An 18,724-nucleotide genomic window follows, 5' to 3' on the forward strand; every position below is an offset into this window, starting at 1 on the left:
ACATCCTCTGCTGAAATAAATACAGAGTCTTTCACGTGTGACGCAAGCGTTGTCTTCGGTATTGTGTGGGAAGCAATACATATGTAGGCTACCGTCCATAACTCCACACGTTCCGGGCCGTTGCACGGAGATGTGAGATTGGCAAGGGAATGATTCAATACGCCATGTCGAAACCCATCCTGAAATTTATTTATGCTGGAAGTACACAAAGAACGAAATGCACTGTCAAAATTTTAGCTGCTAAGACGCACTGCAAGTATTTTTTCTTTAATTGTTGAAGTTACTCGTTTTTGTTACACGAGGAATCGTTTGCGACAGCGGTTTGTACAGCTCTTGCTGCCTAGCACACGATAGGCCGTGACAAGAGAGCATAGCGACGCCAAGTCCTAATACACAATGTGATCAAAAGTAACCGGACACCCCCCAAAAACATAAGTTTTTCATATCAGGTGCACTGTGATGCCACCTGCTGCCAGGTACTTCATATCAGCGACCTCAGTTGTCATTAGACATCGTGAGAGGGCAGAATGGGGCGCTCCACGGAACTCCCGGGCTTCGAACGTGGTCAGGTGATTGGGTGTCACTTGTGTCATACGCCTGTACGCGAGATTTTCACATTCCTGAACATCCCTAGCTCCACTGTTTCGGATGTGATAGTGAAGTGGAAACGTGAAGGGACACGTACAGCACAAAAGCGTCCCGGCCTACCTCGTCTGTTGACTGACAGGGACTGCCGACAGATGAAGAGGGTCGTAATATGTAATAGGCAGACATCTATCCAGACCATCACACAGGAATTCCAAACTGCATCAGGATCCACTGCAAGTACTGTAACATGTGGGAGATGAGAAAACGTGGATTTCATGGTCGAGCGGCTGCTCATAAGCCACACATCGCGCCTGTAAATGCCAAACGATGCCTCGCTTGGTGTAAGGAGAGTAAACAATCGACGATTGAATAGTGGAAAAACGTTGTGTGGAGTAACGAATCACGGTACACAATGTGGCGATCTGATAGCAGGGTGTGGGTACGGTGAATGCCCGGTGAACGTCATTTGCCAGTGTGTGTAGTATCAACAGTAAAATTCTGAGGCGGTGGTGTTATGGTGTGGTCGTGTTTTTCATGGAGGGGGCTTGCACCCCTTGTTTTGCGTGGCACTATCACAGTACAGGCCTACATTGTTGTTTTAAGCACCTTCTTGCTTCCCGCTGTTGAAGAACACTTCGGGGATGGCGATTGCAACACGATCGAGCACTTGTTCATAATGCACGGCCTGTGGCGGAGTGGTTACACGACAATATCATCCCCGTAATGGACTGGCCTGCACAGAGTCCTGACTTGAATCCTACAGAACACCTCTGGGATGTTTTGGCAAGCGGACTTCGTGTCAGGCCTCACCGACCGACATCAATACCTCTCCTCAGTGCAGCACTCCGTGATGAATGGGCTGCCATTCCCCAAGAAACCTTCCAGCACCTGATTGAACTTATGCCTGCGCGACTGGAAGCTGTCAACAAGGCTAAGGGTGGGCCAACACCATACTGAATTCCAGCATTACCGATGAAGGGCGCCACGAACTTGTAAGTCATTTTCAGCCAGGTGTCCGGATACTTTTGATCACATAGCGTTTATGGAGTGACACAACCGAATTTGAAGCACCTATACCATACAAAAATGTGTCATATCATTTATGTCTGGGATAAGAGACAGTTCGTATCGACAGTCAAATTGCTACGCGCGTAATTCTTACATAGTTGATTAGCAAAGGAAAATAAATCAAGGCAGTGTTTGATGTTACATTACAGACGATTTCCATCAATCGTGATTTTAATTTACTGTAATGAAATATTTCTTACACGTACGTCATTTAATAACAATTTCCGAGGCACAGTTCTTATCATTAGTTTTAAATAATGTACAATTTAGTAACAATGACACAGTTACTTGTTTATTCTCCATAGTCTTGACAATAATCCGACGTGTCATTTGAATGACGGGAACAAACATTTTCCTTACACCAGGTACACCAGACGAAAGAAAAGTGAATGAATTCAGGAACGTCACATAATTACTAGTTTTATTTAGACAGAATTGCAATGGAGTGAGAAACTGTCCTGGCCATTTCTTTGCTTATAGTGCTGCATACCGAACATACTTCAAGCAATTCTTAAAACGAGTCGACACAAACTGATAACCCACAAATGACTGAAATTTAAGAATACTGTTCTGATAAATCTCAAATGATACGAAGCTACAGGAAATGACACTGAACAGCCAAAACATTATGACTACTGCTCACCTCGACGTTGGATGCCGCATAGGCCACGCCGTTGCTCTGTCAAGTCTCTCCATACAGTACTTCTTGAGCTTGGACAGTTCACTGTTTCTATTTTGTTTCTTTTTTCACAGTTCAGTGTAACTTCTTTCTTTTTTTCATGCTTGATCTGTGCTCAGTTTTTGACGTGCTATCCACTAGGTCATTTTACCACTAAATCTGAGGGGGTTGCGATAGAGAGTTTCCCTTGTTAGCACCTAAAATTTTGACAGGGTCTTTCTTTCGGCGTATTCTTCCTGTATAAAAAATTTAAGCTCATGTTTCGACATGTCGGACTGGACCGTTTCCTTGTGAGTGAACGACATTCCAGACCTTGTCACGGTATAAAATTCGGAGGTGGTCACCAGGAATCGAACTTCCGATCTCCAGCATCGTTGACTACTACACCATGGCAGTGCCGTGTTTTTTTGGGTTCCAGCTGACATGAAGAGTCTATTTTTGCACGCGATATTTCGACGACTGACTGACCCAGTCGTCTTCTTCACGTCGTGCGAGCGGTGTGCTCGCTGCCTGGACTCCAAGGAGACTGTGAAGCCTTGTTGGTGTGGCATTCATAGCCAGGTCTCTGCATCGTCTTCTGGTGCTTATTTGTTTTTGTGCCCATATAGTTATCCACAAAATGTACAACAACACGGTCATAAGAAATCAAGTGAAAGAATACGACCTCCGGGTGCGTACCATCAAGAAAAGTATGGAGCTCCGCCGGCCGCGGTGGTCTAGCGGTTCTAGGCGCTCAGTCCGGAACCGCGCGACTGCTACGGTCGCAGGTTCGAATCCTGCCTCGGGCATGGATGTGTGTGATGTCCTTAGGTTAGTTAGGTTTAAGTAGCTCTAAGTTCTAGGGGACTGATGACCGCACCTGTTAAGTCCCATAGTGCTCAGAGACATTTGAACCATTTTTTATGGAGCTCCCTCAACTTTCCCAGAATCGGCCATAAAGCAACGCTACGCAAGTGAGGAAATACCGATGAGAACCAGTGAGAATACGGATCTTCGGAACAAACACTGGAGAAGAAACGAAATTCATGGATACCTGGAAAGACTTCATAGATGCAACACTTGCGGCTAGGGTCACTGCATATTCAACCACTATGGGAAATGGATTTCTCATCTTTCTTTATCTACTGCCGGTTCTAGAGCTTTCATTATTATCTATATATGCATATACCATATATTAATATATCTGTTTGTACTGATGCATATCATTTTATCTTATCTCGTATCAACTTAACCACATGAACTTGTACAATATAGGAGTTATTCTTTAAGCCCTTCGCTAAATTAATAAAACGACGGTGTTTAACTGATCTGATGGGTAAGATGACCGCCGACATCTTTATATCGAACCGAGTGCGTATTTCGAGATTTGCTTAATATGAAAAGTTCGATTCTAAAGTTTTCCGATGTCCTTATTTCAATAAACTGAAATATTACATGATTTGTCCTTTTTACACATATGTTATGGTTTCACATCTAGGTTATAGATTTAAAAACAGTTCCTTACCATTTTTTTATGAAATGGAAAGGTACTTACGTGTAACTTCTAATTCACTGCATCTAGGCAAACTGCTTTTTCTCATCTGGCAACCAGGTGGACATCTTACAGTTCGCTTTCAGTTCACTGTTTACGTTACACATCACTGCAACTGCAATCTTTTTTAAATCTATAACCTAGATGTGAAACCATAACCTATGTGTAAAACGGACAAATCATGTAATATTTCAGGACACCCACTGAAGATGCCTTGTAAAAAAGGCGAAACGCGTCTGGGTGCATAAATAAAGATAAAAATTTCGATGTGCAGCATGGAAAAAAGGCATTTTCTTTGAAACAACTGCAATTTATATACAGCTGCTGCGAAAATGGCCACTACAAGAAACGTGAAATATATTTTAATTTCCACACGAGATGATTACGTTCCTTACCTGCTCCAGCTTAAAAGCCTTGGTCAATGTGACTACCATCTGCATCCTCAACAGCCTGAAACGGCACCAGAGGTATCATTTCACAATTAACCGCAGCGCTTTTCGAATGTTCAGCTGCCGTGACACAGGTCGCGCACTGCTTGAAGATCGCACATTGCGTCCAGCATTCTCAGCCATGGCAACAGTAACTTCCTTAACAATTTGTGGCGCAGTTGGTTGTCACCCTCCTCCAGGAGCAATTTCCAAATCGCCAGTTAATTCGAACTTTCGAATCATGTTCTTCGAAGTCGGTGCGGAAGGAGGTCCTCTCCGTATTCCCTCAATGCGTCGATACTCGCGAAGAGCAGCGGCACTATCGCTGTTGTTTCGATACTTTACGAGCAAATCGTCCTGCATTGTCCATACCAATGTGGACAGCCTACAGCTGTAATGCCCAGTGATGCTTGTTTTTCAACCCTACGTCGCTGTACCAGTAGCGCCGCTAACGGCAAGTCTTAACACTACCACTACTAACAACGCAAATCCTGCAGTGCACAGTCTGAACGTCATTCCTATGAAGCTGGGTAGTCCGTCTACACTGACTCAAGTAGCGAAAGTTTATTTGTAATCTCCCTGTATGCTAATTTGTCTGGAGAATTTTTTATTATAGCTCAGATAAGCGATCCGTTTCCTCATTTCTTCGATAGCCGTTGTTGACACATCACAAGAAACGCTAAAATGTTAAATATTGAGATAAGTGATTGTGGAACAGAAAGTCAACGAAAAACGCTGAATAGAATAAGATTTTTCAATCACATAAAAATATTGTGCATTGTTTGCTGAGAAATATACCGTTTTATTTCTTCTTCTTCTTGGCTTCTTCTCGTTTCTCTACTGAGTCAACACTGTTATAAGGCTTTTGGGAATGTTAGTGACAATTGATGGCCGGAAGCGCCAGCACTCCTAACGGGACGGAATATCTGTTCCCGATCTGATTGCGTCTAGAGTAAATCTAATTTTGAAGGGTGAACACATTTTCTAAATGTTTGTGTAGCGAATGTATCTGAGCAGAATGTTGGTACAAGGCCAGTATTTATCTACACACATCAAAAAAAGTTTTGCATCGCCTCGGTTCCGAGAGTTCCGGAACCTGTACAGAAAATTGGAATAGAGATCAACATAAATGTCATTTCCGTCCCTTTTATTGCTCATGAAAACCACACATTGCATGCATATACCGAGACCTTCAACGGTGGTGGTTCAGATCGTTGTACACACCGGTTCCTGTAATACCCATTAGCACGTCCTCTTGCATTGATGCATGCCTGTATTCGTCGTGGCATACTATTAACAAGTTCATCAAGCCACTGTTGGTCCAGACTGCCCCACTCCTCAACGGCGATTCGGTGTAGATCGCTCAGAGTGGTTGGTGGATCACGTCGTCCATAAACAATCAATCTATCACGGGCATGTTCGACAGGGTTCTCTAATCTGGTCGTAGGTTTTGGCTGGCTCTGAGCACTATGGGACTTAACTGCTGAGCTCATCAGTCCCCTGGAACTTAGAACTACTTAAACCTAACTAACCTAAGGATATCACACACATCCATGCCCGAGGCAGGATTCGAACCTGCGACCGTAGCGGTGACGTGATGACACTTTCTGCAGGACCTGACCATCATTTTGCAGGACAATGCTCAAGCATGTACAGTGCAAGCTATTACTGATTTGTTTGACTGATGGGGCTAGTAAGTGCTATACCACCTTCTGCACCCTCCTGACTTAATCCATTGTGAGTTCAACTCGATTTTTAAACTGAAGGAAACACTTCATGGCATTCGCTTCAGAACTGCTACAAATTCGTCTGGCAATAGACCGCGCCGCTCGAACTGTCAACACAACTGGCACTGCTAAGAGTAGCGTACGACTTCCACATCCCTAGCAACGGGCTATACACAATGCTGGTGACTACTCTGAAGGTCAGTAAAACTTTGAAACACGCATCTATTTTGTACGAGCTGTAAATAAATAGTTGCCACTATTAAAGTTCCGACCCTCGTACATAAAACAAACGTTGTTAACGTTCTACAACTTTATTCTGCATTTCTACATATTTGCAGCACTCTGCCGCTAGAGGGCTCCGAATTGTAGCGTGTAACATGGCGGTGTGTAACATAAGTAAGTCGGCGCGCGAGAAACAGTGTGCTGTGATCGAGTTTCGAATTCGAAGAGTTCGTCCACGCATGGACTCCTTCAGTATGACAATGCCACACCATACACGAGAGCTGCGACGTCTGCAATAATCTGACACCTTGGGTTCACTGTCGTTGATCACCTTCCATACTGTTCCGACTTGGCCTCATCCGATTTTGATCTGTTTCCAAAACGTAAAGAATATCTTCGAGGACTTCACCTTGATAGCGATGAAGCAGTGCATTTGTAGCCATGAACAATAAAGATGTAGAGTGTTAATAATTTTTATTTTACTTAAATACCTCTAAAAGTTATCACATAAAAAATTCGGAGGCATTACTTTTCAGCCCGCGCTCGTAGATAACAGTCTAGAAAATTTTCGCTAGGGGGTCCTTTATTCTCACAGACGATTGTGTCGGATGTAATTCGGTAATGGAAAGATGCTTAACGAGTTCTATTTGGCCAAAGGCGGCAATGGAGAGACACATTTGACGAAGTAGTATCATTATTTTAAATTCTCCAATGCTCTCGCCGAGGTTTATGCTGTGACCATCGTAAGGGTCACCGCTGGGAAATGAATACATCTCTATAGGTGAGGGGTGAGCATTCCCGATTGACACCCATGGAACTTGAGTTCTGTGCCTAGTGTTTTCAAGGATTTCTTTCTCAGTTCGTAGGACAAGGTTTACTTAATATGAAACTACTATAAGATTGGGTATCGCCCGTCTACCTGATCGGTGACTTACATATACCGAGCGAGGTGGCGCAGTGGTTAGACACTGGACTCGCATTCGGAAGGACGACGGTTCAATCCCGCGTCCGGCCATCCTGATTTAGGTTTTCCGTGATTTCCCTAAATCACTCCAGGCAAATGCCGGGATGGTTCCTCTGAAAGGGCACGGCCAACTTCCTTCCCCATCCTTCCCTAATCCGATGAGACCGATGACCACGCTGTCTGGTCTCCTTCCCCAAACCAACCAACCAACCAACTTACATATAGCGTAGTAGACCTGCGATCATATTTTAAGGCTAAATACTTTCACTTAGTCTTCTTACCGGTCGATGGTGGCTTGCGTCGTGCGCGAGCGCGGCCCTGTCTGAGCCGTTGGCGGCGCCGGCGGTGATGACGTCGACGGCATCATACAGTTCCGTGGGCACGCTCCCAGAGCCATCAACCAGCTCCTGCGACCGCAGCCCGCTCTGCAAAGGAAAATTCGCAAGTCTTGTAACGCCCACAGTAAAATATTCTTCATCTTCACTACTGGCCTTTAAAATTGCTACACCAAGAAGAAATGCAGATGATAAACGGGTATTCATTGGACAAATATATTATACTAGAACTGACATGTGATTACATTTTCACGCATTTGGGTGCATAGATCCTGAGAAATCAGTACCCGGAAAAACCACCTCTGGCCGTAATAACGGCCTTGATACTCCTGGGCATTGAGTCAAACAGAGCTTGGATGGCGTGTACAGGTACAGCTGACCATGCAGCTTCAACACAATACCACAGTTCATCAATAGTAGTGACTGGCGTACTGTGACGAGCCAGTTGCTCGGCCACCATTGACCAGATGTTTTCAATTGGTGAGAAATCTGGAGAATGTGCTGGCCAGGGCAGCAGTCGAACATTTTCTGTATCCAGAAAGGCCCGTACAGGACCTGCAACATGCGGTCGTGCATTACCCTGCTGAAATGTAGGGTTTCGCAGGGATCGAATGAAGGGTAGAGCCACGGGTCGTAACACATCTGAAATGTAGCGCCCACTGTTCAAAGTGCCGTCAATGTGAACAAGAGGTGACCGAGACGTGTAACCAATGGCACCCCATACCATGACGCCGGGTGATACGCCAGTATGGCGATGACGAATACACGCTTCCAACGTACGTTCACCGCGATGTCGTTAAACACGGATGCGACCATCATGATGCTGTAAACAGAACCTGGATTCATCCGAAAAAATGACGTTTTGCCATTCGTGCACCCAGGTTCGTCGTTGAGTACACCATCGCAGGCGCTCCTATCTGTGATGCAGCGTCAAGGGTAACCGCAGCCACGCTCTCCGAGCTGATAGTCCATGCTGCTGCAAACGTCGTCGAACTGTTCGTGTAGATGGTTGTTGTATTGCAAACGTCCCCATCTGTTGACTCAGGGATCGAGACGTGGCTGCACGATCCGTTACAGCCATGCGGATAAGATGCCTGTCATCTCGACTGCTAGTGATATTGGCCGTTGGGATCCAGCACAGCATTCCATATTACCCTCCTGAACCCACCGATTCCATATTCTGCTAACAGTCATTGGACCTCGACAAACGCGAGCAGCAATGTCGCGATACGATAAAGCGCAATAGAGATAGGCTACAATCCGACCTTTATCAAAGTCGGAAACGTGATGGTACACATTTCTCCTCCTTACACGAAGCATTACAACAACGTTTCACCAAGCAACGCCGGTCAACTGCTGTTTGTGTGTGAGAAATCGGTTGGAAACTTTCCTCATGTCAGCACGTTGTAGGTGTCGCCAGCGGCGACAATCTTGTGTAAATGCTCTGAAAAGCTAATAATTTGCAGATCACAGCATCTTCTTCCTGTCGGGAATTTTCGCATCTGTAGCACGTCATCTTCGTGTGTAGCAATTTTAATGGCCAGTAGTGTGTTTTTAATTGCTATGTGCACTCTAATAACATTTCCGATCCACGATATAAATAATATCACGCATCTAAAACGCTGTAATAAAATCGATGGCATCGTTTATGACAGACGTCATCTCTGATAGTAAGCTCATTCCAGTGAAAATGGAAATGAAATCAAGTAGTATCATCGTCTATTTATGGTTAACTGTGCTTTTATATCCGTTATCTCTTTAAGAAACTACAAAGTTACTGTTAATAGTGGAAAGAAATTTAACTGGAAGGAAAGGGTAGCAGCATCTGCAGTAGGAAATGGTAAGCTGTGAAAAACCAACTGTAAACGGGCCAAAGTGAACGTAAGCTTGTCAAGAACTTAAAGCTGATTCGACACAAGAGCGTGCACATCATGGAATGGCAGCTAATTCCTACATGATTCCACAGCTAATTTGCTTATTTACTAGCCAGTATAACAATGAAATGTAATAATGGCACCGTTGCTTTGTGGGTTAGCTGTTTTGTCGTTCATTTACATAAGTAACTTCTCAAAGAACTAAATTTGGAGGACGTGATACGTCAGCTTAGCAGAATATCAAAAATAAACCTAAGATGCTGGAATACTAGGATGTAGATCTAGTCACAAATAGTCAGCGCGAATTCAGGAAGTATCGTTCTTCTGAAACACAACTAGGTCTTTATTTACACGAAGTAATGAGTGCTGTCGACAGGATATCTCAGATTGATGCCATATTTCTAAATTTCTAGAAGGATTTTGATACCGCCACTCACAAGCGACTTCTAATCAAATTGCGTGCGTATGGAGTATCGTCTCAGTAGTGCGACTGGATTCGTTATTTACTGTCAGAAAAATCACAGTTCGTTGTGACTGAATCAAAGTCACCAAACAAAACAGAAATGAAATCTGGTGCTCCCCGAGGAAATGTTATAGACCCTCCGCTGATCCTAATCTACACTCCTGGAAATTGAAATAAGAACACCGTGAATTCATTGTCCCAGGAAGGGGAAACTTTATTGACACATTCCTGGGGTCAGATACATCACATGATCACACTGACAGAACCACAGGCACATAGACACAGGCAACAGAGCATGCACAATGTCGGCACTAGTACAGTGTATATCCACCTTTCGCAGCAATGCAGGCTGCTATTCTCCCATGGAGACGATCGTAGAGATGCTGGATGTAGTCCTGTGGAACGGCTTGCCATGCCATTTCCACCTGGCGCCTCAGTTGGACCAGCGTTCGTGCTGGACGTGCAGACCGCGTGAGACGACGCTTCATCCGTCCCAAACATGCTCAATGGGGGACAGATCCGGAGATCTTGCTGGCCAGGGTAGTTGACTTACACCTTCTAGAGCACGTTGGGTGGCACGGGATACATGCGGACGTGCATTGTCCTGTTGGAACAGCAAGTTCCCTTGCCGGTCTAGGAATGGTAGAACGATGGGTTCGATGACGGTTTGGATGTACCGTGCACTATTCAGTGTCCCCTCGACGATCACCAGTGGTGTACGGCCAGGGTAGGAGATCGCTCCCCACACCATGATGCCGGGTGTTGGCCCTGTGTGCCTCGGTCGTATGCAGTCCTGATTGTGGCGCTCACCTGCACGGCGCCAAACACGCATACGACCATCATTGGCACCAAGGCAGAAGCGATTCTCATCGCTGAAGACGACACGTCTCCATTCGTCCCTCCATTCACGCCTGTCGCGACACCACTGGAGGCGGGCTGCACGATGTTGGGGCGTGAGCGGAAGACGGCCTAACGGTGTGCGGGACCGTAGCCCAGCTTCATGGAGACGGTTGCGAATGGTCCTCGCCGATACCCCAGGAGCAACAGTGTCCCTAATTTGCTGGGAAGTGGCGGTGCGGTCCCCTACGGCACTGCGTAGGATCCTACGGTCTTGGCGTGCATCCGTGCGTCGCTGCGGTCCGGTCCCAGGTCGACGGGCACGTGCACCTTCCGCCGACCACTGGCGACAACATCGATGTACTATGGAGACCTCACGCCCCACGTGTTGAGCAATTCGGCGGTACGTCCACCCGGCCTCCCGCATGCCCACTATACGCCCTCGCTCAAAGTCCGTCAACTGCACATACGGTTCACGTCCACGCTGTCGCGGCATGCTACCAGTGTTAAAGACTGCGATGGAGCTCCGTATGCCACGGCAAACTGGCTGACACTGACGGCGGCGGTGCACAAATGCTGCGCAGCTAGCGCCATTCGACGGCCAACACCGCGGTTCCTGGTGTGTCCGCTGTGCCGTGCGTGTGATCATTGCTTGTACAGCCCTCTCGCAGTGTCCGGAGCAAGTATGGTGGGTCTGACACACCGGTGTCAATGTGTTCTTTTTTCCATTTCCAGGAGTGTATATAATCGATTTTGGACACAATCTGAGTAGCCCTTTTAATACTATTTGCAGATGATGTCATTTAGTGTCTCGTGAAGTCATAAAAAGATCAAAACAAACTGCAGAACAATTTACACAAGGTATCTGTATGATACGAAAAGTGGCAGCTGACTCTTAACTATCAAATTACGCTTTTGCGTCCTTCTTCTTCTGGAGTACTGATGTGCCACATGGAATCCCATCGGATGGAATTGACGGGGAATATCGAAAAAGTTCATAAAACTAGAAGCTTGTTTTTTATCAACGCGAAATTTCTGTTACCAACTTTCTCCCCCGAATGAGAAAATATTTTGTAAACGCCCAACTATATAAGGAGGAAAGGTTATCGCAAGAAAAATAAGAGATATCAGAGACTGCACGGAAAGATTTAAGTGTTTTTCACCCGCGCGTTGTCCGAGGGTGTAACGGTTGAGAAATAGCTTGAAGCTGGTTCGATAAACCCTCTACCAGGCACTTAATTCCGAATAGCAGAGTAGTAGATGGACTAGACACGAATTGATATGTGTCTCTAACGGACTATATGTACATTTATAACTACCTCCCAATCAAGTTGTTCAAGTCTGTAGATATGAACTAGTGAGAGTTTTTGCGCTAATGTGATAGTTTCTTATTTAACAGAGTAGTAGCAACTAATTTATTTCAATAAGCCTGTTATGGTATACAAATACTCAAGGATTCACGTTGTTCATTTTCAAATAATTTGTTAGGGCAAACTTATTGTTAGAGACCTATCCAAATGGGTTATATAACGTTTTACTCGTATTCTATCTCTGTTCTTGCCATGAACGTTTGAAATGCGTGTTTGTGTTTGTATCTGTATGTGCATGTATGACGAATGAGACAGTTTCCCCTGGCCCTCTATCATGGGTTTCACCGACTGGTGATGACGTGTTTATTGACTTCTGGAAAGTCTTCGAAGTAGTTACTTATCGTTGTTTAGTTACCGAAATTTATGCTTACGGAATAACGGGATATACGAATAGATTGACACCTTCCTAGCTAACAAACCAAGGTCATTGTTCTTAAAGGGTATACGTCGTCAAAAGTTAAAATATCTTTCATTGTACCTTAAGGAAGTATGACAGAACTGTTATTGTCCACGATATTTATATGCGACCAGTCTGCCAACTATTTAGCTCTCTGAAGTTGCTAGTAGACGACATGAGCGTATAAAAAAATTGGAGACGTCGTTAGATACTGTGAGCTGTTTTCCAGTACATATTTCTAGTATTGGTCTGAAAGGAAGGTCACTAGCGTCTGTCTCACAAAGTGTGCCGAGTGTGATATCCCTGCCATTTTTATGATAGTGTATTGCCGGTATTACATGGATATCCACATCTTATCCTTGAAATGTGTTACGGAGAGGCTCTGTATGTGTCAGTGATTTTTTAGTTATCTTGGAAGGGTATACCGCTGCATAGTGCGCCTTTACAGTGAAAGTGCATTACGAGAAACGCGAGGAGCTTGGTCGTAAACTCCGAACAATACTGAGGCATCATGTAGCACCGAATGAGCCAGTTATGAGCAAGACCATTAAGAAATTTGAAGCAACGGGTCCCACTGTGAACATCAAAAGCTCTAGGCGTCCATGAAATCGTCAATCCGCGGTTAACAACGACTTATGCGTGAGTATGTTAGCGTACATTCACAGATGTCGATTTATCTTCGTTCTCGGCAACTGGGTTTGTCGGTAGCCATCGTAGAATGTATTTCGACGAAATATCTTCATTTCCATGCATATAAACTTCAGATAAGTCCAGAACTGAAAACAATCAACCAGCCACTCTAAAAGGAAGTAATACATTGTTTAATTTATGACGAGGCAACAAGCCGATGAGAAGACTGCACGTAGAATAATTTTCAGTGACGACGAACTTGTATGTTAATACAAACTGAATTAACGTGAATGGGAACAGAAGATTTTACAGTCATCCATGCTTTAAAAAAAGTGTGACAGTGATGATCTGATGTGATGGCGTCAACGGAACGGACTTTTTTGAGAATGATAACGAAAAAGTCACTAACATTAACAGAACATCCTCACTACATATTTCTAAAATCACAGATGTCGATATTTAGATACCAATTATGGCGAAACAAGAGTTACGCTGAATGGAACTTGTTATTTTGAAATGACATCTCAGTATTAGTGGCCGCATTTTGATCAACGGACACTCTGAATAAATAGTTTCAGCAGTACTGTAATACTTGTCATGTTTTAGTCTGGACAATTCCTATACTGCATGAAGTGTTCGCTGGTCGACTCACGTCACTCTATATGGACACCACAACTTTTCAGTTACATCCTTACGTTTTAATACCTTGTGATTTTTCCTAGTAGGTAACGTTAAACTGCATATGTCTGAGGGAAACATCAAACTTTGCTGTACTTCGGCGGGGAACTCAATGTATTATTTTCGAAATCTTAGGACAAGTATGAGAAAGATTGCTGGTAAATTTGATGGAAGGAACACGGAAACTAGTAAGATCACTCGCCAGATTTTGTTTAACATTGTAGTGTGTTGTTGAGAATAGCGTATTATGTTTAGCATTTCCTCTAAAATTAAACTTATTTAAAACACCTACAAAGCCGGAATCACTTGTAAGTTTTTCATTCCACCCGAATCTCCCATGGCACTACGTCACGTACAACAGCGTTCAGCCTAAAAGTCTTGAACATTTAAAATCAGAAGTTTTACTGTCACAATTCATTTCCCATGCATTTTTATCGACTCCACTTTAAACAACAGAGTAAACACGCGAGGAGCTTAATCGAATTACGGAAGCTGCAAACGACGCCCGTTATGCGCCGCGCCTTCCCTGCTATCATTTAGTCACGGCTGCTGACGCATTACGAAGCTCATACCTTCTCTTCCTTAACGATCCAAGATATGAAACACGGTCCTAATTGCGCCACTGTTTTACGACTCACAGTTACGGTAAACAGATTACACTCTAGTAAAACTCTGTTACTGTGGCACAGGGGTAATTTTTGATGAACAGTAGCTACAGCTGTTAAGCTGCAAACAGTGCTTAAGACATGCCTAAATATTTCATACGCACAGAAGTCTCTGTATGGAGGAGTAACAGTAGTAGTATTTATAATGTTAACATTAGCACTGGAGGAATCTTAGTAAGTCAAAAAGATATTGCAAAGTAGATTGTGTTAAAAATAGATAGCGTAGTTCTTCAATTTCGACTTAGTTGATCAGTCCTCGGAAAGTAGCTAGGGAAGAGGTAACAGCTGCTTTTTGGTCGTCGCAAGTGAGATGGTGTAGTTGCTTAGACAATGGAATCGTAGTAATAGGGTGGCGAGTGGAGTGCAAATTCCATCTTTTCATCTCCGTTTAGATTTGCCGTTATTTCCTCAAATCACTTGCGACGGATGTCAAAAGCAACCCTTCAACAAGACGATAGTTGTTGCACGTCCAAATTTTGGCCAAGAGACCAGCTGCTCTGTCTACAATGTCGACAAGAAGTTGAACTACATCCTTTCATCCTCCTTTCCTTGCTCCCCCCTTTTTTTTTGTTACATCCTTTCATCCTCCTTTCCTTGCTCCCCCCCCCTTTTTTTTGTCATCAGTCTTCTGACTGGTTTGATGCAGCCCGCCACGAATTCCTCTCCTGTGCTAACCTCTTCATCTCAGAGTAGCACTTGCAACCTACGTTCTCAATTATTTGCTGGATGTATTCCAGTCTCTGCCTTCCTCTACAGTTTTTGCCCTCTACAGCTCCCTCTAGCATCATGGAAGTCATTACCTCATGTCTTAACAGATGTCCTATCATGCTGTCCCTTCTCCTTATCAGTGTTTTCCACATATTTCTTTCCTCTCCATTCTGCGTAGAACTTCCTCATTCATTACCTCATCAGTCCACCTAATTTACAACATTTGTCTGTAGCACCACATCTCAAATGCTTCGATTCTCTCCTGTTCCGGTTTTCCCACAGTCCATGTTTCACTACCATAGAATGCTGTGCTCCAAACGCACATTCCTCAGAAATTTCTTCCTCAAATTAAGGCCGATATTTGATGTTAGTAGATTTCTCTTGGCCAGGAATGCCTTTTTTACCATAGCTAGTCTACTTTTGATGTCCTCCTTGCTCCGTTCGTTATTGGTTATTTTACTGACTAGGAAGTAGAATTCCTTAATTTCATCTACTTCGTGACCATCAATCCTGATGTTAAGTTTCTCGCTGTTCTCATTTCTACTATTTCTCATTACCTTCGTCTTTCTTCGATTTGCTCTCAACCTATACTGTGTACTCATTAGACTGTTCATTCCGTTCAGCAGATCATGTAATTCTTCTTCACTTTCATTCAGGATAGCAATGTCAATAGTGAATCGTATCACTGATATCGTTTCACCTTGAATTTTAATTCAACTCCTGAACCTTTATTTCCATCATTGCTTCCTCGATGTACAGATTGAACAGTAGGGGAGAAAGGCTACATCCTTGTCTTACACCTTTTTGAATACGAGCACTTCGTTCTTGGTCGTCCACTCTTATTATTCCATCTTGGCTGTTGTACATATTGTATATGACCCGTCATTCCCTGTAGCTTACCCCCTACTTTTTTCGGAATTTCGAACCTCTTGCACAATTTTACACTGTCGAACGCTTTTTCCAGGTCGACAAATCCTATGAACGTGTCCTGATTTTTCTTTAGTCTTGCTTCCATTATTAACCGCAATGTCAAAATTGCCTCTCTCGTTCCTTTACTTTTCCTAAAGCGAAACTGGTCGTCATATATCGCATCCTCAATTTTCTTTTCCATTCTTCTGCGTATTATTCTTGTAAGCAACTTAGATGCATGAGCAGTTAAGCTAATGGTGCGATATTTCTTGCCCTTGTCAGCTCTTGCCGTCTTCGGAATTGTGTGGATGATTTTTTTCCGAAAGTCAGATGGTATGTCGCGAAATTCATCCATTCCACACACCAACGTGAATATACGTTTTGTTGCCACTTCCCCCAATGATTTTAGAAATTCTGATGGAATGTTATTTATCCCTTCTGCCTTATTCGACCTTAAGTCCTCCAAAACTCTTTTAAATTCTGATTCTAATACCGGATCCCCTATCTCTTTCTACATCGACTCCTGTTTCTTCTTCTATCACATCAGACAAATCTTCCCCCTCATAGAGGCTTTCAATGTATTCTTTCCACCTATCCACTCTCTCCTCTGCATTTAACAGTGGAATTCCCGTTGCACACATAATGATACCACCCTTGCTTTTAATGTCACCGAAGGTTGTTTTGACTTTCCTGTATGCTGAGTTTTTCCGTCCGATTGTCATTTTTTTTATGTCTTCACATTTTCCTGCAGCCATTTCGTCTTAACTTCCGTGCACTTCCTATTTACTTCATTCCTCAGTGACTTGTATTTCTGTATTCCTGAGTTTCCCCGGCCCGCATCTCGTGGTCGTGCGGTAGCGTTCTCGCTTCCCACGCCAGGGCTCCCGGGTTCGATTCCCGGCGGGGTCAGGGATTTTCTCTGCCTCGTGATGGCTGGGTGTTGTGTGCTGTCCTTAGGTTAGTTAGGTTTAAGTAGTTCTAAGTTCTAGGGGACTTATGACCGCAGCAGTTGAGTCCCATAGTGCTCAGAGCCATTTTTTTGAGTTTCCCGGAACAATTTTGTTCTTCCTCCTTTCATCAATCAACTGAAGTATTTCTGCTGTTACCCATAGTTTCTTCGCAGTTACCTTCTTTGTACCTATGTTTTCCTTCCCAACTTCTGTGATGGCCCTTTGTAGTGATGTCCATTCCTCTTCAACTATACTGCCTACTGAGCTATTCCTTTTTATAGCCTTAGAGAACTTCAAGCGTACCTCGTCATTCCTTAGTACTTCCGTATCCCACTTCTTTGCGTATTGATTCTTCCTGACTAATGTCTGAAACTTCAGCCTACTCTTCAAAGCTACTATACTGTGATCTGAGTGTATATCTGCTCCTGGGTACGCCTTACAATCCAGTATCTGATTTCGGAATTTCCGTCTGACCATGATGTAATCTAACTGAAATCTTCCCGTATCACACGGCCCTTTCCAAGTATACCTCCTCCTCTTCTGATTCTTGAACAGGGTATTCGCTATTACTAGCTGAAACTTGTTACAGAACTCAATTAGTTTTTCTCCTCTCTCATTCCTTGTCCCAAGACCATATTCTCCTGTAATCTTTTCTTCTTCTCCTTCCCCTACAACTGCATTCCAGTCCCCCATGACGATTAGATTTTCATCCCCCTTACATAGTGTATTACCCTTTCAATATCCTCATCACTTTCTCTATCTCTTCATCTTCAGCTTGCGACGTCGGCATGTATACCAGAACTATCTTTGACGGTGCTGATTTGCTATCCGTTCTGATACGAACGATCCTGTCACTGAATTGTTCGCCGAGCGGTTCTAGGCGCTTCAGTCCGGAACCGCGCAACTGCTAAGGTCGCAGGTTCGAATCCTGCCTCGGGCCTGGATGTGTGTGATGTCCTTAGGTTAGTAAGGTTTAAGTAGTCCTAAGTTCTAGGGCACTGATGACCTCAGACGTTGAGTCCCATAGTGCTCAGAGCCATTTGGCCATTAGAACAGTTCACAAAAACACACTCTCTGCCCTACCTTCCTATTCATAACGAATCCTACTCCTGTTATACAATTTTCTGCTGCTGTTGGTATCAGCCGATACTCATCTGACCAGAAATTCTTGTCTTCTTTTCACTTCGTTTCACTGACCCCTACTACGTCTAGATTGAACCTTTGCATTTCCCTTTTCAGATCTTCTGGTTTCCCTACCACCTTCAAGCTTCTGACATTCCACGCCCCGACTCGTAGAACTTTATCCTTCCATTGATTATTCAATATTTTTCTCATGGTAACCTCCCCCATGGCAGTCCCCTCCCGGAGATCCGAATGGGGGACTATTCCGGAATCTTTTGCCAATGGAGAGATCATCATGACACTACGTGTTTATAATGCAGTGGTTTCCATTGCCTTCTGCATCATCATGCCGTTGATCATTGCTGATTCTTCCACCTTTAGAGGCAGTTTCCCACCCCTAGGACAAGGGAGTACCCTGAACCTCTGTCCGCTCCTCCGCCCTCTTTGACAAGGCCGTTGGCAGGATGAGGGTGACTTCTTATGCCGGAAGTCTTCCGCCGCCAATGCTGATTATAATCCAAATTCAAGCAGCGGCGGGATTCGAACCCGGGACCGAGGAAGTTTCGGTTATGAATCAAA

At 44.1% G+C, this 18,724-nt stretch overlaps 1 protein-coding gene across 1 annotated transcript in view; it reads right to left on the bottom strand.

Annotated features, from left to right (window-relative positions):
• LOC126183738 (cuticlin-5) overlaps nt 1-18,724 on the bottom strand; it is a 319,107-nt gene that overhangs the window by 120,575 nt on the left and 179,808 nt on the right. The window contains exon 3 of the mRNA XM_049925944.1: nt 7,489-7,632. Within this exon, the coding sequence (XP_049781901.1) occupies nt 7,489-7,632 (144 nt within the window). The remainder of the gene's footprint in view (nt 1-7,488; nt 7,633-18,724) is intronic.

This window comes from Schistocerca cancellata, chromosome 4, assembly GCF_023864275.1.
Source record: "Schistocerca cancellata isolate TAMUIC-IGC-003103 chromosome 4, iqSchCanc2.1, whole genome shotgun sequence".
Classification (NCBI taxonomy): domain Eukaryota; kingdom Metazoa; phylum Arthropoda; class Insecta; order Orthoptera; family Acrididae; genus Schistocerca; species Schistocerca cancellata.